Source organism: Nanorana parkeri, unplaced genomic scaffold, assembly GCF_000935625.1.
Source record: "Nanorana parkeri isolate BGI_ZX_2015 unplaced genomic scaffold, ASM93562v1 scaffold12, whole genome shotgun sequence".
Lineage (NCBI taxonomy): Eukaryota > Metazoa > Chordata > Amphibia > Anura > Dicroglossidae > Nanorana > Nanorana parkeri.
In genome coordinates, this window is record NW_017306280.1 from 1328202 (window position 1) to 1353013 (window position 24812).

Here is a 24812-nt window from a genome sequence, read left to right on the forward strand (position 1 = left end):
GTACTTACATGGTTTGCATTGAAAAAATACATGTAAGGATGTAGTAATAAATCCAGAATTGCATTTTAATTGCCGAATTTTATATTAGACTTATATTTTCTACTATCTTTATTTTCACAGCATTCGGTGGTACAACTGCTGTATAAGACCCGAAGATAAGTACAGGGCTATGGAAGAGGGACGTCCTGTTAGAAATCTAGCAGGATTAGATCCATCTCCATCAGTCGTTGTCTCAATATCACCAGGAATGACTCCTCCAGTCATTCATATGCCAGCACCTTCTACAGCGCCAGCTTCCTGCCCATCATATATCATCACCATTGTTCCAGCTGGAGAGTGATTCTTTAGGGACCACTCAGAGCTGGAGGGCTGCTGTCAGTGTACGTTGGTCAGGACGACCAACGTACACTGACAGCAGCCCTCCAGCTCTGAGTGTATCCCTGCAATTCCCTAGAAAAGGCTCAGATCGTCTTGCTCTGTTGCCCAGTCTAGGGACACCTCTGCTGTTTCAGCATAGCAGGGATATTCAAATTGCATGTAGCTCCAAAATGCTGATCGGGAGATTCTTCCGATGACCCAACCCCCTGCACCAACAAGTCGTCTAGCCTTTTAGGCCGGCATCCGTAGTGATGATTTTCTATGACAGTGGGAGGAAGGAATTTCCTAACTCCTAAGCTGGATTCCTGAGCCATCAGGCCAGATATAACCTGGTTCTGGGCATCAGGACAACTGGTTTGTCTCGAGACTGAACGGATTTGCCCCACGATGACAGGATGTTGTGTTGGAGCAATCTACAATGAAATCCAGATACTCCAAGCGGAGTATTGGTTACTTTTGTAACTATGTTGATTGGTTTTGATTAAATGAAACTATACATATTCTATATATATGACTTTGTGACACATTTCTATATATTCCTCTATACACATTTCTGACACATGCAATCAGAATAACATCATATTACCACTGGAACTATTTGGCCTAAGACAAAATAACACCATATTACTAATTGAAACATTTTATATATATTCGCAATAATCCAGATACACCTTTAGTCAATGTAGGGTGGAGGGCACAGTATACAAATAGTCAACGCTTTACGGGGGCTCATGGAAATACCCTTTTAATCTGGGCTTACTAGGGGAGAACATGTATCAGGAGTGTGGTGGCTTGAAATTGGATGCCATTTTGTCCAGTGTGTGAGAATGCATAGAGCTCTTCAGCAGCTGATTTGCCATTTTCTGCATTTGAAGCATTTAAAAAAGACAAAATAACTTCATGCTTCCATTGACACACAAGATCAAATTAAACTATGTTATAATGCCAGAATAACACTATACAGCCACAAAAGAAAACTTGGTTTGTCTCATAACTGAACGGATTTGCCCCACGTCGACAGAATGTTGTGTTGCAGGGGTCTGGAGCAGAACTAAGCAAATGGAAATGCTTCGAAGGCTACCATCAAGCTCAGAATTCTCATGCAGAATCGCAGAGTTGGGTGGCTCCTGAGCAATCTACAATGAAATCCAGATACTCCAAGCGGAGTATTGCATACTTTTGAATTATGTTGATTGGTTTTGATTAAATGAAACTATACCTATTATATATATTTATGACTTTGTTATTAAATTCCTTATGTTTCTATACACTTTTCTGACACATGCCATCAGAATAACACCATATTACCAAAGGAAACATTTGGCCTAAGACAAAATAACACCATATTACTAATTGAAACATTTTAAATAGATTCGCAATTGAAGGATTGTGAATGAAAGCCCCCGCTTTGTTTAATAGTCCAGATACACCGTTAGGCAATGTAGGGTGGAGGGGACAGTATAGAAATAGTCAAAACTTTTTGGGGGCTCATGCAAATACCCCCTTAATCTGGGCTTACTAGGGGAGAACATGTATCAGGAGTGTAATGGCTTGAAATTGGATGCCATCTTGTAGAGTGTGTGAGAATGCATAGAGCACTTCAGCAGGGGTCACGACTGGGTTGAAGAAATGAGGGGCAGAAGGGACATGATTCAGGCAGCTTCCCAATGCCAGGATAGTCCCATCCGGTGCCATCATGTTCAACAATCTAAACCACCAAAAAAAATACCTTGGGCTGCTCGCCAGAATCATTCTTTTTCGTTGCCGTAAACACACAAAAACAGAAAAGAAATTGGAGTCACATTATTATTGGTGGCTGTGGCAATCTGCTGCTACCAATATGACATGAAGGTGGCACTAAATTGTGGCACCCCATTCTTAGTTTGTAGTTCAGCAGACCTCATTATCAATGCAATAGCAAAAATGAAAATTCACTTTTGACCATGAAATTGAAGAGGCTGGCAGAGGTTAGTAGAGGGGTGCACACTCACCATCCTGGATGTGCAATATTTAGCATAAAGAACTAAATACAAAAATAATTTGCATAATTAAAAGGAGAACTATGGGGTTAAGTCTTTTCCCCATAGTTCTCCTTAGGGTAACGGGAGAACACAAACATGCGTCCTCCCGTCACCCTAGGCTCAGTATACCGCGAGCTGTAGCTCGCGGTATACTGAGACGCAGCAGTATACCACGAGCAGCTGCTCGCGGTATACTGAGACGCCACGCGGCAGCGGAAGCGTATCCGGACAATTGTGCCGGGATCCGCCCAGCTGCGTGACTGACAGCTGGCTCTGCCTATCTAAAGGCAGAGCCAGCTGTAGCCGCCCCCTCCCCAGTCCGTTCCGCCAGTCAGCGCTGGCGGATCGGAGCCGGGAGGGGGGAATCCAGTCCCTCCCCTGTCACGGCAGAGAGGCGGTATGTGTTCGCTCACCTCCCGATCTACTGAGCTGACCTGTGACAGTCTCATTGTCACAGGTCGGCTAGAACTATGAGGTGAGTGAAAAGCACTCGCCTCATAGTTCTCCTTTAACACTCAAAAATCCAATTCTACTAATGCATCCTTCTATGTATGATGATTAATAATAACATAAGACATGTCAGGTGTAAAATGCTGTGATTTTGAAATACTTACACTTCCAGAGCATTCACTTCCTGCTTTGAAAGGGTAAAATGACTTCACTTTGCCCAAGCATTGCATCCTGGGAAGGTTACATCAGCAGTGCATTGCTGGGAAATCTCATCTCAGGGAAAGGCATTTTCCTCCCCTGAGATGATGTGCATGGTCACATGTCCTAGTCACATGTAGTAATCTGCCCTTAGTAAACATGGCCACGGCCAGAAGAATGGGGAAGAAAAGAGATATGCAAAGAATACAGAGCTGGCAATTATCTAGAAGTATCTGTTTGCGGACTTTCCTTACTAAACATTTCTTAAGGTGTGTGTTGTTATGTTAAAGACATGGGGAAAGGTCCGCTTTAACATTTCTACATGTTTCCTGTAACATACAATTAAAATTTCTTGGTGTTTCCTATAACACAGTAAATCTTGACTTCTTCATTTCAGTTTCAATTTAAGCAGGTGAAATTGAAATTTGGAATTCAATGGATTGCGGAGACCAAACCAGCTAAAAGAACTGAGTATACCGGACAGGGACTTAACCTTCTGAGTTTTGAAAGCATAAAAAAATCATTGCTAAAATACAAAGGCTCCTGATGCCTATAAATATACTTTTCCTGCATCTTGGTCTTTCTAAATTAGAATTGTGAAGGGTATACCACCGCATTCCTGACCAATACGTCCTTTATAATTTCTTGCGGGTGCTGTAGTAGCTAACGGATGGTGCCGCATAGGCACAAGAAGAAAATGAGTTGCCATCACAATGTCATGTTTTCTTAACAAAAAGACTGTATTGATGTTAGTTGATCATAGTTATCACAAGACGTTTATATAACGGCGTTTTGAGACCACATTCCTTCATCATTCCGTGTTGAGAAGACTCACAGGGCTATTCACAAAAGGGTGAAGAGTTTGGAGAAGTAAACAATCTAGGATAACATAGCTGATTGGGAAAAATTCTCCAATTCAGCTCACTTTCAGTTCAGCTATGTTGGCCTGGATTGTTCACTTCTCCTGCCTTCTCCAAACTCTTCACCCTTCTGTGAATAACCCTGTCATTCTTCCGTGTGATGAAGATTCATCTGTCTGATGAAAAGACCCTGCATGGTCTAGAACCTTGGTTCTCAACTGGTGGGTCGTGACCCAAAAGTGGGTCGCGACCTCATGTTCAGTGGGTCACCGCATGCCTTCCACTTTTCTAGGTGAGAGGCTCCTCAGCTTCCCACTGGTGCAGCATTGTCTGTTCTCACACCAAGCAGCCATTCAAAATATGCTGCTCAGTGCCGGGTGTTAGCTTAAAGTGGGCTGGGGGTATGGCTGCGAGAGAGCTCCATTCATACGTACATTGCTTACAGCTCCCTCACGTGTCCTGTAGAGGTTCCTGGACCTGAGTGACATCACATTCTGGCTCCCGACACCTCTACAGGGCGTGCAAGGGAGCTGTACCAGCAATGCACATATGGGGGGAGCTCCATCACAGCACATCAGTCCACACTGGACCTCAGGCTGAGGATCCACACCGGTTCTTGTAAGGTAGGGAGACCAGGTGGATCTTAAAAAAAGAAAAAAATGAAAAAATTTTTGGATTGTGTGTCTGGTTGTGTACAGGTATGTATGGCAGTGTTTTTGAGGGCCCGTTCACACTGGTACAGTGCGCTAATCGCATAGTCCCGTACGATTAACGCACCTCACTACGCAATTGCACCTACAGCGCATTCTGGCGCTGGAGGTGCGTTGCATTGCTATTCATTTGACTGGCACCCCAAAACGCACTATAAAGGTATAAAGACATGACGGTACCCTGGTAACTCCTTGTGTACTTGTATTTCCTAAAGTCACACACTAAGATAACAACAAAACTGGAAAGTTCCGTTTTATAGCAAATCAGAACTTTATCCAAGGTGTGAATCTTGAGTTCCTTTCCCCATGAGGTCTGTCCTGCTCTGAGACCTCATTAAGTAGATCTTCCAGCACCAATGCAAGGCACATTGTCAGTGTTTTGTCTGTCACCAGCCAAAATGATCCAACCATTAATTCCTACGGGTCTCTATAAGTATGAGTGCTCATGAGGTTCTGCAGAAAGCGATCCCTCACCCAAACCGTACATTAGTCCATCAGACCGCTTTCCTGCAGGTTAGGAAGCACTGGGGACCTGTTCTGAAAGAAATTAGTAGTCTTAGGCTGCTGACCTTCCCATCTGAAAATGCTAGTTGCTGGGCTATCTTATGGATCTTCTAGGAGTTCAGTACTTCCAGACTCAGAACACGTATGGAGTGTCTGACCTAACTTACAGCATGTTTCTTTTGGGCCAGCAGCAAAAAGGAAATAAGCAATGATAGCCTACACAATTTGTTCAGTACAGATTGCTCTAAATCAGGGCTAGGCAAACTACGGTGTTCTATCAAAGTTTGTGACTACGCTGGAATGTGTGACCGGTCACGTGGTCACACATTTTAACGTAATCCCGCCCAGTTTTTTGACGGTGGAATGTGTGACCACCCATTAGGTCAAACATTCCAGCGCTTTCTCACCTGTTTCAGGGCAGATCGGCATCGCAGGTCGTATGTACAGGAGAACCGATCTGCCCTGGAACAGTGGATCGGTCCTGAATTGAAGTGACAAAATGTGTGACCACGTCACCGATCACACATTCTAATGTAGTCACAAACTTTGATAGAACACCGGCCCTCCAGGTCTGGTGGAACTACAAATCCCATGATGCATCTATTTCTCAGAGTCATGCCTGTGGCTGTGAGACTCTTGCAATGCCTCATGAGATTTGTAGTTCCACCACAGGTGGAGGGCCCAGTGAAAAAAGTGTTTTCTAAGACGACCGTTGTTTACAGTTTCAGCTCAATCATCCCAGCCGTACTGATTAATAAACACTAGATGGCGATGGAAAGACGCGATCGCCTATCGTGTTGCTATGGAGACATCTAGTGACCACTATAATGTAATGGAACGCGCGGAACAGATGAGTGAAATCTCGCGAGATCTGGAGCGGGAAGTAGCCTGTAGCGCCGCCGTGTGTAGGCCCGGATTGGAGCCGGCTGCTGGCTTTTACTCTACTGCCGGTACCTTCCCGCAGCACACGTGTTAGCGGTGGGCTGCAGCCGGCAAGATGAGCAGCCGGGTGTGTAAGAACTGTGGCTGTACGGACATAGATGTAGACGCGGCCAGGGGAGATGCGGTGTGTACGGGCTGCGGGTCGGTGCTGGAGGATAACATTATCGTGTCTGAGGTGCAGTTCGTGGAGAGCGCAGGAGGAGGCTCCTCAGCGGTGGGACAGTTCGTGTCTTCAGAGTGTGAGTGACCGGAGCCGGGGAGAATGCTTCCCTTCTATGTATTGTCAAGGCTGGTACCTCACAGTGACAGGGACTGGTGACAGGAGAGGGTGTCCAAGGTGCAGGGACTGGTGACAGGAGAGGGTGTCCAAGGTGCAGGGACTGGTGACAGGAGAGGGTGTCCAAGGTGCAGGGACTGGTGACAGGAGAGGGTGTCCAAGGTGCAGTACTGGTGACAGGAGAGGGTGCCCAGAGTGCAGGGACTGGTGACAGGAGAGGGTGCCCAGAGTGCAGGGACTGGTGACAGGAGAGGGTGCCCAGAGTGCGGTGACAGGTGACAGGAGAGGGTGCCCAGAGTGCGGGGACTGGTGACAGGAGAGGGTGTCTAGAGTGCAAGGACTGGTGACAGGAGAGGGTTCCAAGGTGCGGGGACTCGTGACAGGAGAGGGTGTCCAAGGTGCGGGGACTCGTGACAGGAGAGGGTGTCCAAGGTGCGGGGACTGGTGACAGGAGAGAGGGTGCCCAGTGGTGCTGGAACTGGTGACAGGAGAGGGTGCTCGGGGGTCCAGCAACTGGTGACAGGAGAGGGTGCCCGGTGGTCCAGCAACTGGTGACAGGAGAGGGTGCCCGGGGGATCGGGGACTGGTGACAGGATAGGGTGCCCGGTGGTGCCGGAACTGGTGACAGGAGAGGGTGCCCGGTGGTGCCGGAACTGGTGACAGGACAGGGTGCCTGTGGTGCTGGAACTAGTGACAGGATAGGGTGCCCGGGGGTCCAGCAACTGGTGACAGGACAAGGTGCCCAGGGGACTGGTGACAGGATAGGGGGAGCGGGGGAGCGGGGACTGCTGACAGTAGAGAGTGTCTGGGTGTGCAGGAACTGGTGACAGGAGAGGGTGCCCGGGGGAGCGGAGACTGGTGACAGGATAGGGTGCCCGGGGGAGCGGGGACTGGAATCAGTAGAGAGTGTCTGGGTGTGCAGGAACTGGTGACAGGAGAGGGTGCCCGGGGGAGCGGAGACTGGTGACAGGATAGGGTGCCCGGGGGAGCGGGGACTGGAATCAGTAGAGAGTGTCTGGGTGTGCAGGAACTGGTGACAGGAGAGGGTGCCCGGGGGAGCGGAGACTGGTGACAGGATAGGGTGCCCGGGGGAGCGGGGACTGGAATCAGTAGAGAGTGTCTGGGTGTGCAGGAACTGGTGACAGGAGAGGGTGCCCGGGGGAGCGGAGACTGGTGACAGGATAGGGTGCCCGGGGGAGCGGGGACTGGAATCAGTAGAGAGTGTCTGGGTGTGCAGGAACTGGTGACAGGAGAGGGTGCCCGGGGGAGCGGAGACTGGTGACAGGATAGGGTGCCCGGGGGAGCGGGGACTGGAATCAGTAGAGAGTGTCTGGGTGTGCAGGAACTGGTGACAGGAGAGGGTGCCCGGGGGAGCGGAGACTGGTGACAGGATAGGGTGCCCGGGGGAGCGGGGACTGGAATCAGTAGAGAGTGTCTGGGTGTGCAGGAACTGGTGACAGGAGAGGGTGCCCGGGGGAGCGGAGACTGGTGACAGGATAGGGTGCCCGGGGGAGCGGGGACTGGAATCAGTAGAGAGTGTCTGGGTGTGCAGGAACTGGTGACAGGAGAGGGTGCCCGGGGGAGCGGAGACTGGTGACAGGATAGGGTGCCCGGGGGAGCGGGGACTGGAATCAGTAGAGAGTGTCTGGGTGTGCAGGAACTGGTGACAGGAGAGGGTGCCCGGGGGAGCGGAGACTGGTGACAGGATAGGGTGCCCGGGGGAGCGGGGACTGGAATCAGTAGAGAGTGTCTGGGTGTGCAGGAACTGGTGACAGGAGAGGGTGCCCGGGGGAGCGGAGACTGGTGACAGGATAGGGTGCCCGGGGGAGCGGGGACTGGAATCAGTAGAGAGTGTCTGGGTGTGCAGGAACTGGTGACAGGAGAGGGTGCCCGGGGGAGCGGAGACTGGTGACAGGATAGGGTGCCCGGGGGAGCGGGGACTGGAATCAGTAGAGAGTGTCTGGGTGTGCAGGAACTGGTGACAGGAGAGGGTGCCCGGGGGAGCGGAGACTGGTGACAGGATAGGGTGCCCGGGGGAGCGGGGACTGGAATCAGTAGAGAGTGTCTGGGTGTGCAGGAACTGGTGACAGGAGAGGGTGCCCGGGGGAGCGGAGACTGGTGACAGGATAGGGTGCCCGGGGGAGCGGGGACTGGAATCAGTAGAGAGTGTCTGGGTGTGCAGGAACTGGTGACAGGAGAGGGTGCCCGGGGGAGCGGAGACTGGTGACAGGATAGGGTGCCCGGGGGAGCGGGGACTGGAATCAGTAGAGAGTGTCTGGGTGTGCAGGAACTGGTGACAGGAGAGGGTGCCCGGGGGAGCGGAGACTGGTGACAGGATAGGGTGCCCGGGGGAGCGGGGACTGGAATCAGTAGAGAGTGTCTGGGTGTGCAGGAACTGGTGACAGGAGAGGGTGCCCGGGGGAGCGGAGACTGGTGACAGGATAGGGTGCCCGGGGGAGCGGGGACTGGAATCAGTAGAGAGTGTCTGGGTGTGCAGGAACTGGTGATAGGATAGGGGGAGCGGGGACTGGTGACAGGAGAGGGTGCCCGGGGGAGCGGAGACTGGTGACAGGATAGGGTGCCCGGGGGAGCGGGGACTGGTGACAGGAGAGGGGGTGCCCAGAGTGCGGGGACTGGTGACAGGAGAGGGGGTGCCCAGAGTGCGGGGACTGGTGACAGGAGAGGGGGTGCCCAGAGTGCGGGGACTGGTGACAGGAGAGGGGGTGCCCAGAGTGCGGGGACTGGTGACAGGAGAGGGGGTGCCCAGAGTGCGGGGACTGGTGACAGGAGAGGGGGTGCCCAGAGTGCGGGGACTGGTGACAGGAGAGGGGGTGCCCAGAGTGCGGGGACTGGTGACAGGAGAGGGGGTGCCCAGAGTGCGGGGACTGGTGACAGGAGAGGGGGTGCCCAGAGTGCGGGGACTGGTGACAGGAGAGGGGGTGCCCAGAGTGCGGGGACTGGTGACAGGAGAGGGGGTGCCCAGAGTGCGGGGACTGGTGACAGGAGAGGGGGTGCCCAGAGTGCGGGGACTGGTGACAGGAGAGGGGGTGCCCAGAGTGCGGGGACTGGTGACAGGAGAGGGGGTGCCCAGAGTGCGGGGACTGGTGACAGGAGAGGGGGTGCCCAGAGTGCGGGGACTGGTGACAGGAGAGGGGGTGCCCAGAGTGCGGGGACTGGTGACAGGAGAGGGGGTGCCCAGAGTGCGGGGACTGGTGACAGGAGAGGGGGTGCCCAGAGTGCGGGGACTGGTGACAGGAGAGGGGGTGCCCAGAGTGCGGGGACTGGTGACAGGAGAGGGGGTGCCCAGAGTGCGGGGACTGGTGACAGGAGAGGGGGTGCCCAGAGTGCGGGGACTGGTGACAGGAGAGGGGGTGCCCAGAGTGCGGGGACTGGTGACAGGAGAGGGGGTGCCCAGAGTGCGGGGACTGGTGACAGGAGAGGGGGTGCCCAGAGTGCGGGGACTGGTGACAGGAGAGGGGGTGCCCAGAGTGCGGGGACTGGTGACAGGAGAGGGGGTGCCCAGAGTGCGGGGACTGGTGACAGGAGAGGGGGTGCCCAGAGTGCGGGGACTGGTGACAGGAGAGGGGGTGCCCAGAGTGCGGGGACTGGTGACAGGAGAGGGGGTGCCCAGAGTGCGGGGACTGGTGACAGGAGAGGGGGTGCCCAGAGTGCGGGGACTGGTGACAGGAGAGGGTGCCCGGGGGAGCGGGGACTGGTGACAGGAGAGGGCCCTATGATGACCATTTGATGTGACGCTCTGTAGCTCTGTCACCTTCTTGATGTTGTTCCCTCTGGAGACTTTTCTTCCAGAATATTCCTCATCTCTCATATAACATTCTATGACACTTTCTGCTTCTTTTCCTAAATGTCTTTGTGGCAGAAAATGTTTAAAATCAATACGTCACACGAGCGGATACATTTCTATGACTTCTCTGTGTGCTTAAAGTGGAACTCTGACCATTATTTGTGTTGGGTCAGAACCTCTTTCAGATTTTTCTTCCTTTCTGTTGCCCCATAACAGAGATCTCCCCTCACATCATCTCCTGGTGACAACATTGTCAGGAGCTACAAAGGAATCTATCTAACAGGGACAACGTTCCAATAGATTCACTTTATTATATTAGTAAAGCAGGGGTAAGGTTTGGCTCCTCCCACATGTGACATTTATATTTTGGTTTGTGTTCCCATTTGGGAGATTTCCTCCCATATTCTGTCAAGGTTGACAGTGTTGTCACTGGGACAGAAGGTCAGGGGATATCTACCTAATGGGATGCATACAACATTAAAACCTGCCAGAGGTTCCATCCCATTCTAAAATAAATAAATATACTGTCTGGTTTTGGGACACCCCTGGCTCTGGCCACATGCTGATACCAAGGTTGGCAAATGTCTGCCCTGGCATTGGATCTTTGGGGCAGACTTGGAAAATGGTGCCGGTACTTCTTTTGATGCAACATTTTTAGCTCCATAGACTTAAATGGGAGCGCACGAAAACACAGGCAAGATGCATTGTTGTGTGTTTTAGCACATAACAACAAGCCACCACCCCCTAGCAACGTGTACTTTGTGTCACCTTCACCGCAATAATGGTGCAGTCTGGGTGATCTCCCTGGATGTTGTGTGCATGTCTCTGTCTTTTCCAGTCATTGATTTGGAGGTCGCGCATGGCAAGGGAAGTTAGACAATCTAATCTGCAGCATTTGCAGGAAACCGCAGGATCAGCATGACGGCTAAGCAGTTGGCTTTTTCCAGAGGCCAGCATTGACAGCCTGTTTATTTCCGTACAGGTTTCCTTTAAACGCCTTCCGGCCGGCCGTTGTTGCAAATGACGGCCAGCCGGGAGGTTCCTGGATCTGACCGGCAGTCCAAAGGCGGCCTCTTGGCCCCGCCCACTTGCACGCACGAGCGGGAAACTGCCCGAATTTAAAAACAGGCAGCGATGCCTGTTTACATACAAGTGATCCGCCGGCTATAGAAAGGGTTTTTAGCCCCCTATGTGATAATAATAGCGTTAAGCGGAACAAAAAAAAAGAAAAAGTTGCCGAAAAAAAAAAATGTAAAGTCACACATGAAAAAGAATTAAAAATAAAACACAATTTTTTTTTAAAGTGTCCACCCATACATACACAAAAATGACGATTACGCCGCACATGTTGCATATCGCCGCGAACGTCGCAGTGAGAGCAATAATTCTAGGGCCAATAATCACTGATAACACTAAACTGATGAGCGGTTAAAGTGTTGCCTATGCTCAATTTTAGGTATGGTAGTTTTTTGCGATTTTTCGCTAGTGCACGCAATTTTAAGGCTTGACATGTTTGGTGTCTATTTACCCGACGTGACCCCGTCTTTTATATTTTACCAAAAAATTGGGTAATTGTTTCCTAACATAATGTAAAAAAAACGTTTTTTCTTCAAAATTTTCAGTAATTTTTCCTTAATATAGTAAAAAATAAAACCCGTAGTGGTGATTAAATACCACCAAAAGAAAGCTCTATCTGTCCCCCAAAAAATGGTATAAAATTAATTTCAGTACAGCGTTGCATGACGGAATAAATGTCAAAGTACTGCCGAGCTGAACACTGAAAAATGGCCCGGACAGGAAGGGGGTTTAGCACCGCGGTCAGCAAGTGATTAAAGGGAGTGAAAACCCCAACAATGAATCCCTCTTGTTTGTGATCTGTGAAGTATACAGAGGATGTTATTTATTATTGTTCAGTTGTCGATAGCAGCTGTATATAGTGTAGTGTAGAGTTCGGGAATTGTTTGTTTTTCTACCATTTGGAAGTGTTCGGTTATTTATTTTCAATAAGTACAAAACAACTTCATGTTGTCAGAAATTCGGAGCCATCATGTGTCCTCCGCACACGTCCTTTTAAGAGTCCTTGTTAACTTTTGCAGTCAAAAAAAAAAAGACACTATGGGGGAATTTATCAAAACTGGAGCAGCTGTGCATGGCAACCAATCAGCTTTGATCTTTCATTTTCAAAGCTTTCCTGAACAAATTGAAGAGAGATGCTGATTGGTTGCCATGCACAGCAGCTCCTGATTCTGTCTGCCCTAGTTTTGATAAATTCCCCTCTGTATGTTTGTTCCTATTCACACAGCTTACCTAAAAATAGATTTTTTTACAATATATTTAAAAAAAATATCTTTTAGGTTAGGTTCACACTACAGCGATCCGTGACCGTACGGCAATCGTGCATGGAATCGTGTACCACCACCAATGGCAGTGCCATTATTTTTAAATGGCACCTCAGTCCCGCCGGGTAGTTCACACAATTTTCTGCCGCATTACCGCCTGTGAAATTGAACACGGCTAAAAAAGCTGCGCATCGTGTGTCGCAAACAAAGGTGCATTTAGCAATTGCCGCACGGCTGTAACCCCATTGAAATCAATGGGTCCTCAGGGGCAGGGCCCTCCTTACCATCTTGTCTTGGTATTGTAACTGTAATGCCCTCCTTAGATTGTACAGTGCTGCGCAAACTGTTGGCGCTATACACTGAGTGGCCAGATTATTATGACCACATGACGTTTGTAGGCAAATTAGCTATAATTTCGCACTGAGGTTGCTAGAGGGCCAGACCATTATAAATAGGGAAGCAGCTTGTTTACCACAACAGTAGAAGTGATTTTTATCTGAAGATTTGGGTAAACAATGCAATTTAATAGCCTTTGAACGTGGGATGATTGTTGGAGCTCGGAGCCATGGAGCGAGTATCCGCAAAACAGCAGAATTTTTTTTGCCAAATAGAGCATGTACTGTGCAAGCAGAAATGCATTTTTTTTAGTTATGTGATGTGAATGAGAAACATGTAACAAATGACAAAATAAGTGGAAATGCACAGGGTGGCCCTCCAGCTATGGTGAAAAAACAAACCCCAGAGTTTCTGTGGGGATCATGCCTGTGGCTGTGAGAATCTTGCAATGCCTCATGGGATTTGTAGTTCTAGAACAGCTGGCAATTTTGTGCATGATGTATTGCATATATTTTTGTTTGTTGGGTTTTTTTTTTGCATACACTTTAAAGTGACATTAAACTCTTAAAAATGCATTAAAGTACCTGAACCATTAACAAAAATGTATCTTATTTGTGTATCACTCGGCTCTAGAGCCTCAAATCATCTCTGAATTGGTGCTGACACTGTCCTTCCTTGTGGGGATGGGCTACTTTTGCTCACACCTGGGCGATCCGTGACCGTGCAGCAATAGCGCACAGATTGCCGTGTGGTCACGGAGTTGCCCACCACCGACGATTGCGCTGGTGGTGCCATTATTTTTCTAATGGCACCCGAGCCGCGTCCGGCGGATCGCGCGGTTCACCGCCGCGATTCCGCCTGTGCAACCGAACAGCCCTGTGCGTCGCAAAAAAAGAAACATATACCCTTTTCCTGTGATTGCCGCACAGATGTAACCCTATTGAAATCAATGGGGCTGCACAGAAATCGCAATGTGCCATTGTGCACAACTGCGTGGTGCCGTGATTCGCGCCCCGGATCGCCCAGGTCTGCTCCGGCCCTCATGGTCCCTGTGTGTATTGTAAAGTAGCCACCGCTCCAAGCTCACTCCTGTGATGGACTACAATCTCATGTTTAGCTTATTAATTTGTATTGAGATTGTAGTCCATCATGGAAGTGAGCTTGGAGCGGTGACTACTATACAACACACACAAGGACCATGGGGGACAAAAGTAGCCACCCTCCAGAAGGAAGGACAGTGTCAGCACCAATGCAGAGATGATTTCAGGATCTACAGCCGAGTGATACACAAATAAGATACATTTTTGTTAATAGGTAAGGTATTTTTTTAAAGATTTAACTCCTGAGTTTAGTGTCACTTTAACACATGTGATCTTGGCTATGAATGATATGGATTTGATCGTTGGTCCTTACCATTTATTTATGGTTCCCATTGCTGTGTTGAATTTAAGATCCTAGAGATTGACATTTTATCTCTGCACACAGATCCCTCTGAGCTGTTCTTCCTCCAGAAGTGCTTGTGAATGCTTCCGTTGGATTATCAGTCTTTGTCAGCGCTGTGTCATGATGATCTTTTGGGTGGATCTATAGAGACGGTTTTAAGGTCTTGTTTCAAACACATGAAGACTTTAGTGAACTAGCTCATAAATCCCGGATTAAATGTTATATACAAACTGTACTGGTTTTATTGTTTTTCTTTTTTAGTGGTCATATGGAAGAGATCCGCTTAATGTCAATAATCAAAATATATATTCAGCTATTTCCTGGTATAAGCCCAAATATTGATCCAGACAAGCGATTTAAAGTAAACCTTTCCTTGGACAATCCAGGAGCCAGCAGGTTTATTTTAGGAGTCCAATCCATTGACGGCAACTAGAAAAAAAACCTCAAATGTTAGGAGCCAGCTGTCATTTTTAGGCTAGGTTCAGACCTGCGCATCCCGGGATCATGCAATCGTGTGCTAGTGCACACAGCGGTTGCTGCGCGGCCCCATTGATTTCAATGGGGTTACTTCCGTGCGGCAGTCGCACACACAAAAAAAGGTGCAAGCACTTTATGTTCCGACGTGCGGCTTTTTAAGAAAATAATGGCACCGCCAGCGCGATCAGCTGCGATGGTGCGACTCCGGGACCACACAGCAATCCCCGCAGTTTTGTGCACAATTGTCATGCAGCAAGGAGTCCCCCAGGTGTGAACCTAGCCTTAGAGAGCGCTGGCTGCCTGGTTCCTGGGATTTGTCCAGCCCTGTCCTAGAGACCTACAGGGTCTGACATAGGGCTGCAACAACTAATCAACATAATCGATTATAATCGATTAACTGACACATGCTGACCGCATTCTGCTTTTCTTGGTTACCTGGTTGTAGTTTTAGATTATCAGTGTTGAAAAGTGAAGATTTGTCAAGTCATTAGTGTTAATTGTGCCTAAGCCGCAGTCTGAAAAAATACCCTTTATTTTCAATTTCTCCTGAAGAATAGCAGAACACTTCCTGGACACTCATAGCTGTATATCTGCAGTGTGAGATCTCAGGAACTGCTGCCTCTGGCTGCTGCCTTTAGGAAATTTGATAATGTTACTGCTGTGCTGCTCACTGTTCTCCTTGCTGGAGGCTCTGAGGAAGCCTAAGCCCTGCCTCTACCAAAATGGCAGCCTCCTCATAGAGAGACAGTGCAGAACATGACATAGTAAGTGATGGAGTGATGTTTGGCCAACATCCAGAGTTAATTTTCTCCTAAAAGCTGATCTAAACCCACCACTGCTTTAACTTTTTCCTAAAGCAGTTACCTTTACGGCTTGCCTTTGGTGACAATTGTCACTGTTGTCAATATGCTTATGTTATCTTTCCATTGAACGTAAAGCCTTCAAAAGGCTGGTGTCATAGCTGATCTGTGTGTGGCATCATCTGATGTTTACAGCCTTGGCAATCAAATCGTCTTCAGTGCTCCCAGTTAAATGGAGTGGTATACCAAGGATCTGGGGGAGGGGGGTTGGGGGTTGGGGGGTGTTTGCACAGTTTAGGGATGAAAGGGGATGGCATTAGTTTAGACTAATTTGGGTTCCCTGACAACTGGGGTGCCTTCTTCCTCAGGGATCCCTCAAGATTTTCATACAGGGTTATGCCTTTCAGTGGTCCAGACAGGCTTTTGAGGTGAAGGGGGAAAGGTGATGTGAAAGGATGGACTCTCTTATGTAAAGTGGGCTCTTGATGTTATGGGGGGCTTCTCATAAGAAGGGGAGACTCTGATGTAAAAGGAGTGGGCTCCTGATGTAAAGGATGACTCTGATGTGAAAGGTGAAGTTCTGATGTGAATAGAGAGGCTCTAATGTGAAAGGAGAAGCCCCCTTTTTGTGTTTTTGCATGGGGGTCCCCCCTTTAAATCCGTACCAGTCCTCGATCTGAAATAAAGGTCTTGTTTAGATTTTGGAGGGACTACATCGTATTTTACATTTGCTTTTGCAGTTTAGACTGGGGCATACTTTTAAAGGGTGCTTTGACCTTAATAAAAGATTGAGAAACGCTGGTTTACTCAAACGTGAACTTGTCCCCCAGCTGGTCACCTGAGGCACTAGCTTATCTGCTCCGTCAGTTCTTCTCAGACAAAGTATGGTCTCAATGATGGAGGGCAGCAGATCCATGACGCCCTGCCGCTTGAAAAATATCCTCAGTCTTACAAGTTAAAGACCCCGCCCCCCCTTACAGTGAGTCTACCCCCACATTTTAAGGGTTACCTGCTTTTTATTGTCTAGGGGACCTCTGTAAAGGACTTTTACTTACCTGATTTGCGCTCCCCTGGCATTTTGCACTCACCTCCTCTCTCCTACGCTCCTGCTTGTAGACTGTCCCTCAGCATCCTCACATAGAATGCAGTGCTATGGTCCCTGCATTGTATGTGATGATGTCAGTGGGCCTCCAACTGCTGGAGCCCCGAGTGGTTGGAAGGCTACGGTGCCGGTCTTGGAGCCTGACGGAGTGGGGATAATGTAAGTAAAAGTCCTTTGCACAAAAGAAACGCTTGAAATGAAAACCTGGAAGACTGAGAATGGGGAGACCGCACTGGAAAGGAGGTGAATATTGCTTTTTTAATTAAAAAAAAACCTTTTTAGGGACTTTTTTTTAATATAATACCCTGAAGGTAAGTTTAAACATCAAGCTTTTCATACCTAGCTGCCACCCTGACCCCCTGGCTGCAGTACTTTTGTGTTACTGATCTGGAAGAAGCATGCATATCTGGAAAGTCATAGAAAACAGCATACTGGTTTGAAGTTGTTGATTCTACAGCCTGCAGGATGGCTAAAAGACTAAGGAAGAAGGGTCCATATGACAGACATGCAACTTTCATTTGGGAAATGAGAAATCGGTAATGGCAGCCTTCGTGTTTCTTAAAATCGACCACACGAGGGCAGACTTGTACCACTTTTTGTAATGGTTTTGAGTCTCTGCTGAATCTATACAGGAACCACAACTCCAAGCTGGTTTCTGTCATTTCAGTGGTATTTGTGTGAGTCTGTGTACTCAGGGTTGTGTTCCCTATGCATCCCTCATTCTGATTCTCAGTAGCGTATTACACAGAAGTGTGTATCTGCACCTTGTCATCGTTTCTCTGCCTCCTCTGTAGTTGCTCCAAGTGTTAAAGTAAGCCCAGCTGCTATAATACAAATATGACAGTGATCAGCATTGACTTTTATATAAGTTGCTAGTTCCTTGGCCATCTTCCACTAAATAGTGGATCCTGGGGGCATAACTGCTGTCATGGCACTAATGAGTCATGTTTCAGCTGAGATCTTAAAGGAGAACTATTAGGTAAGGGCTTTTCACTCACCTCATAGTTCTAGCCGACCTGTGACAATGAGACTGTCACAGGTCGGCTCAGTAGATCGGGAGGTGAGCGAACACATACCGGGTTCGCTCACCTCTCGATCCTGTCACGGCTCTCTGCCGTGACGGGGAGGGGCTGGATTCCCCTCTCCCCGCTCCGATCTGCCAGCGCTAACTGGTGAAACGGGAGGGGGCGGGTACAGCTGGCTCTGCCTCTAGATAGGCAGAGCCAGTTGTCACTCACGCAGCTGGGCGGATCCCGTCATCTACGTCGGGATCCGCACCGGCCGCGGCGTCTCAGTATACCGCGAGCTGTAGCTCGCGGTATACTGAGCTTAGGTAATGCAAAACAAACGACAAACGCACTCAACAATTTGTTACCAGTTATACAGTAAGGTGCACACGAAATATATACTGAGCTTAGGGTGACGGGAGGACGCTAGTTTGTGTCCTCCCGTTACCCTAAGGAGAACTATGGGGAAAAACACCGACCCCATAGTTCTCCTTTTAAAATACCATAAAATGACACTAAACTTAGGAGTTAAAGCTTAAAAATCCATTCAAGTATTGTGAGAATCTTGCAACGCTTCATGGGATTTGTATTTCCAGAACAGCTGGCAACTTTGTGCATCATGTATTGCATATATTTTTTTTTAACGTACAAAGTGACACTAAACTCAGGAGTTCAATCTTAAAAATGCATTCAAGTACCCCAACTAATAACAAAAATGTATCTTATTTGTGTAGCACTCGGCTGTAGATCCTCAAATCATCTCTGAATTGGTGCTGACACTGTCCTTCCTTCTGGAGGGTGGCTACTTTTGTTCGCCATGGTCCCTGTGTCTGTTGTAAAGTAGCCATCGCTCCAAGCTCACTCCTGTGATGGACTACACTCTCAATATGAAAATTGGTAAACTAAACATGAGATTGTAGTCCATCACTGGAGCCAGAGACCTTGTAGAATAAAATGGCGGCAGTTGCAATTTCGGTATGTTGCATGATATTAGATATTAAACTTAAGTTAATAAACTTAAGTAAACACAATATAGTACTTGGTGACATTAAAGTCACAATCCTTCCCCCCGCGCTGCTTTAAGGACTTATGCTAAATGATGCCTCTTGATCGGATCATCATCATCTTCTTTCCAGTAGTTTTCAGGAGTCCCTCCAGCGCTGGTGCTGGTTTCTGATCCAGCCCAGACTGCGGTGTCTTCTGTGTCACACGGTGTCTGTCCGCGTGCACACTGCCGGGCTGCCTGCATTGACTTACACTCTGTCTCTCCTCTTCTCCCGGCCGAAGATCTCTACTGCGCATGCACCCGCTCCATCATCCTTCACGGCCGCTCGAGAATCTTCAGATCTTCCGAAAATTCCAGTAAGTCTCCCTGCAGCGATCCCGGTCCAAGTAACAATCGTGGTGCTCGAAGTGACGATCACGGATGGCGCCGTGCACAGCAGTCAACGGAGGATAGAAATCACCAGCACTCAGCAAATGAAGTTCATGCGTCACATCTCTGCCCTGATGAATAGACCCTGCACGGTCCCGAAACGTTGGATTATGCGATATGTGTGACGTTTGGTCCAAATAAATGGACGCTATTTTTTGAACTTCATTTGCTGAGTGCTGGTGATTTCTATCCTCCGTCTTCAGATCTTCGGACGGGAACGAGCGGCGGAGACGCAGGTACGTTTTTACCTATTTGGTAATGGTTTTATTTTTCTATTTGTTTTTGCATATCTCTACTGCTTGCTAGCAGTAGCTATGTGAAAAATAAAAAACACAAAGGTTTAATTCTGCTTTAATTCTTTGGCTCCCATGAAATGGTGAAAAACGACGGCACCCAAGATTGTCTATAGGCAACTCTTTTAAAGCTTTTACAGGTCATCAGTTTAGAGTTAACTGATAGTCTGTTAATGACCCTAGAATTATTGCTGTAACTCTGGCATGCATGGCAATGTCCAACATGTTTGGTGACAGGTTCTCTTTAAGGAGAAATTGGACCGCTACTGTCATCTTTGCACTTCAGTGAAGCAGATCAAGCATGGGGGAATGGCAGCTCAGAAACTGGAAATGACAAAATCATCGTCCCTTTGGGGTTTATTCTGCAGGGAGGAGATCAGTGAACAGATGTTTGCTGGTCCTCCTCTCCTCTCAGCCTCGATCCGCCATGCTGGTCCGGGGTGCTGCAGGAAGGACAGTGAAGCGTGGGAATCATGGCTGGGGGGGGGGCTCTCACACTTGGCAGCCCATAGAAGTAATCACTTCTAGTGTAAAGTTGAGAGTTGGCTTTACACATTTAATCGGTAAAATATATCTAAAGCCAAAACTAAAGAAGGGATAAAACAGGGGATCAGGTTTTTCTTTACCATTCATGTCTCTCCATTCAATGGAAATTTCCTTATACTTCCTGTCCAGTAGGCTCAACAGGAAGTGAGAGGATATCTTTCCAGAGTAAGTAAAATCCTATTTTAGGCTGTTACCATGTAAGCAGGTGTACCATTGGAAGATTTCCTTTCTATTCTTGTTGTATGGTAACTAATTATTTTGTATTTCGCCTCACTTTTGTTCCCGGTGACATTGGTGACCAGCAGTGGCATCACTGGAGGGGTTCTGGGGTGTCGCCCGCACCCGGTGACATCATTGGGGGGGTGACAGCAAAATGACCGACACTCATTTTGGTGTCACCCGCTCTGAAAAATCAGGCATTCGATCATGTACCAAGAGCCCGACAGTTACTCGAGAGAGGAGGGGACCCGGTGGCATACCTTATCCCGGCGGGTGAATGTCACCCCTCTCTCTCTCTGCCGGTGTCCATCACCAAGATGGCCGCCGGCAGGTAGCAGCGTGTGGCATCACGCGCGCGCACAATGGCGTCACTGTGGGGTGTACCGGCTCCGGGTGACACCCTGCCTCGGGAGACCCCTGGTGACCAGGACAATTAGAGTGAATCTCGCTAATGGGGACACAGAGAGCTATAAAAAAAAAACCTGACATTGTCTAACCCCCTCATCACTCTATGCACATTTAAATATATAAAAAAAAAAAGTCTTTAATCTTTGGAATGAAATAAGACGTCGGTATGCTATGCTCAGTTCTTCCAGTTTTTGTAATTCAGCTCCACTGACTTTTTTTTTTTTTCTAATTCTTCAGCCTGTTAATAATCTGCAAATTATTCTTATTGCAGCATTTTCCTTCGAATAATCACTATAAGTCATTATTACTTGTTCTCGTTACAGCAGTCACTACCATAAACAGAATAAATGTTCAGTAATTTTTTCCCACCTTTTATTGCAGCGCGGCGTTTTATTTACAACTAATTTCCCGCGGCCGCTGCCTGCAGAATGGCTCCTACATTTTCTAATTAGATTAGCGCTCAGCAACTTGACATAAGCGTAAAATCAACAAATGTCAGAAAATGGATCATTCCCCCCGTGTTTGTATACGCGTCTGGCTTTCAGGCGCTGAAGTCTCGGGTCCCTTGATAGCAGCATTATTGTGCAGAGCAAATATAAGCGGCTGCATGCTTCCCGTCAGCGGAGTTTGTAAACCTCTTTATATCTGAATCTCCTCCAGACCTATTACAGCGGGACGGGAAATCAATCACACGCTCTGGCTGCCAGCCAATGTGCCATTACAATGCAGCTGATATTGAACCATTCGATTTAAGTAGTAAAGCAGCGGCAAACTCTCCTGCATACCACGCTAGTGAATGAACCCCTCTGCCTAATATCGGTACTAGGGATGCACCGATACCGGTTTTTCGGTATCGAGTGCCGATTATTTTCCTTTCGGGAAACTCGCTGATGCATGCAGCCAGCTTCCGGACAATCAGGAAGCCGGGCGGATGCTAATGACGTGCTGTTTGATTTCCCTGGAAGCCAGCTCCATGTTGTTTGGCCAGCTTGATTGTGATTGGCCGGGAAACCGGCATCCCAGCCAATTAGCATTGAGCCGGCTTCCCGGCCAATCGGGAACCCGGGTGGTGAGCAATGACCCGCCTCCTGGCTTCCTGATTAGCCGGGAAGCCGTCTCCACGCTGATTGGCTGGAAATCCGGCTTTCAGGCCAATCGTTATGGAGGCGACTTTTCGGCCAGCTCGATGCTGATTGGCTCAGAGGCCAGCTTCCCAGCAAACCAGCATGGAGCTGGCTGTTCGGTAGGCTCGATGCTGATTGTCAAAAACACACTGCACTGCAGCTAACATACTGACAGCCCCACTCCAGCAAAAATAAATAAATATTTTTTAACTGGAACGCGACAAAAACGCGGCAAAACACATAGCACCGCGTCTGCAGATCTGGACCTGAACAGGCCCTTAGGCCTTGTTCACACCAAATGCAGAGCAGATCTGCATGTGTTTCTGCACACGCAGTGCAGTGGGTTTTGCTGCGTTTTTGATGCGTTCCAGGCCATTTATGTTAAAAAAAAGTTTAAAATGGGCTTTCAGTGCGTTCCAGTCGTTTGCATGTGTTTTTGATGCGTTCCAGAGCATCAAAAATAGGGCCTGCTGCAGTTTTTTTTACCTGCTCTGGAACTGAACGCTGCAATGTGGACTGGAGCTAAAAATACTATTGGAATACATTGGACGCAGTTTTGCTCCGGTCTGTAACTGCTCTGCACCTGCCCCACGCTTGGTGTGAACAAGGCCTAAAGCTCGTATAAATGCCCATTCACACAACAGTTAAGTTTGTCCATGCAGGTGCATTGTTTGAGTCGTTTCATTTTGAATTTATTGAACTCTATTGTATAATGCAGCACACTGCAACTCATAGGGCAGTACCTTCTGTGTGGTGTGGTATTTGACAGGTGCACTGCAGCGCCCTGTGCATGTGCCCTGGGGAGAATTAAAAGTGAATAGCAATCCACCACGACAAACCGTGTATTACAGTATTGCTCAAGGTGGGAATGGGCCCTAGAGCCTATTATTGTAGGTAGCCCATCGCACACCTGACCGATATGTCCCATTTTGTTCGTCTGCTGGTGGTGACTTGTGGATGGCCCCATCAGAAGCAACATCAAAACAGGGAAAAATTTCAGCAGGAGAAATGTGTCCACCCATGCTGGTTATAGTAGAATATTATATTTCTTTTGTTTAGCGTGCAGGCTGAACATTCGAAATCTGTAAGTGTATGGCTAGCTCTAAAGAGAAGGACTTTTCCCTGTCCCTTTCAGTGAAGTAGCATCCCAGGTCCTTCCCCTATTCTGATGTGTAGAATGGGGCCATGAAAAAACACATCAACAGGATATGGGTGAACACATTCTCTCAACGGATAGTAGATAGTAAGTAGGTGATCATAAAAGTTGCATAAGCCCTGGTTCACACCTAGGCGGTACTGTTTTTTTGCGCGTCAGCAGCATGCGGTTATTTGCGCGTTTATGTTCATTGTGCACATTTTGTATGTGCGTTTTAACGCACGTACATCAAGACACGCGTTTTGATTGGCAGCACATAAACCATTGTGAGCAATGGAAGAACGTGCATATAAACGCGCAAAAACGCTCACGAAAACGTACAACATGCTTCGGTTGCGCGTTTTTGGGGCATTTCCAATTAAGTCTATGTGGAAGAAAAGCGCTTTTAACTTGCCCAAAGAAGTATCTTTTCAAGCGTCTGGCGTTTTCCTGCTCAGGTGTGAACCAGGGCCATTGAAAATAAAGGGATTTCTTGTGGTGGGCAGTTTAAAAGCGCTTTTCGAACTTGTCAAAAACTCCTAGGTGTGAACCAGGCTATCTGAAGGTTAAGCCATGGTGGGCCTGGATGGATTGCATGCTTGAGGTGGTCAGTGAGTGGTTTAAGACCCACATGGGTGAGTGCTTGCTAGATAGGGGATGGTTAGCGATAGTGCCAGAGTGGGAAAGCTATGGTTGAGAGACTAGCAGGGAATCTCGAGTTGCCCGATATTGGGATCATTGATCCTACATAAGAAGAGATGCTCTAGGTCAGTGGTGGCGGACCTTGGCACTCCAGCTGTTTTGGAACTACAAGTCCCATGAGGCATTGCAAGGCTCTGACAGCAACAGACATAACTCCCAGAGGCAGATGCATGTTGGGATTTGTAGTTTTGGCACAGCTGGAGTGCCAAGGTTCGCCACCACTGCTCTAGGTATTTGAGATCAAACCGTTTTTGGGTGTTGGATAAAGAAACAATGGCATTATTTGGTTTATTAAGGTGTAGCGCTATTTGTGATGTATAATAATTTCCAGTTTAGGTGGACAAATGCCTAAAGATAACCGGCATGATCCTCTATGGTAATAGTTTCATCTTTTTCCTCCCTAAGGGACATGAACCCCACTTGATCTGTATGAATCAATGGAGGGATATGTCATTTTAATCTGTTGGCAATGATTTTTCTATTTTTATAAACAAGATGGGGCTATAACTAGAGCATTGTGTTGGGCCTTTTTTTCTGGTTTGGGGATGGTGGTTATGCGGGCTTCCTGCGATTGTCTGATTGGATACAGGCGTTGTTCATGTATTTTGACAGCCTGCGGGGCCGACTAACAAGATACTGAAGCTTGGCCCAGCGGGAGATTCTTCCATCCACACAGTTTAGCGTAGATGGAGGAATCTGTTGCACTTTTTCCATCTGACCACATTAAATCTGCAGATAATCTATAGTTGTATGGTCAGCTTTACCTACACCCACTAACCGGCATATACCTATAAAAGGATCCTGCGCTAAACGCAAAATACTCTCATTGGTACAATTGAAATATAAATGGTGAGCAATTTCATATTCTGGCTATGTGCCTAATACATTTTTAATGAGATAAATGACCATGAAGTCTGAGCAAACAGCTGGAAAACAAGTTCCTACATAAGCCTGTTCCTTTTGATGTAGTGGCGGCACAGAACGAGGTACAAAAGGAAAGCAGTAGACGCTCTTTTCAAGGATAGAAACAAACACATTCCAGGTATTCACGAATGTTTAATTTTAAACAAATTAAGATGACTTACTCAGATTTTCTCATGTTAACCCTTTTTCATTTGTAAACAGCAACTAGACTTGATGTTCTTGTTACAGTTGGGGGTCCTGAGCAATTGATTGGTAATAAATATTGTTTAACCCCTTCGTGACTGACGACGTACAGTGTACGTCGCCAGCATCGGGGCTGTTTAAACAGACTCCCGGTGACTTTTGCCGCCGGGAGTCTGTTTAAACTTGTAGAGCCG

At 47.9% G+C, this 24812-nt stretch overlaps 1 protein-coding gene across 1 annotated transcript in view; it reads left to right on the forward strand.

Moving 5' to 3' along the window:
• Positions 1-5991: 5991 nt before the first annotated feature.
• Positions 5992-24812, forward strand: part of BRF1 (BRF1, RNA polymerase III transcription initiation factor 90 kDa subunit) — a 295119-nt gene continuing 276298 nt past the window's right edge. The window contains exon 1 of the mRNA XM_018556478.1: positions 5992-6302. Coding sequence (XP_018411980.1) covers positions 6119-6302 — 184 coding nt within the window. The 5' untranslated portion in view covers positions 5992-6118. The remainder of the gene's footprint in view (positions 6303-24812) is intronic.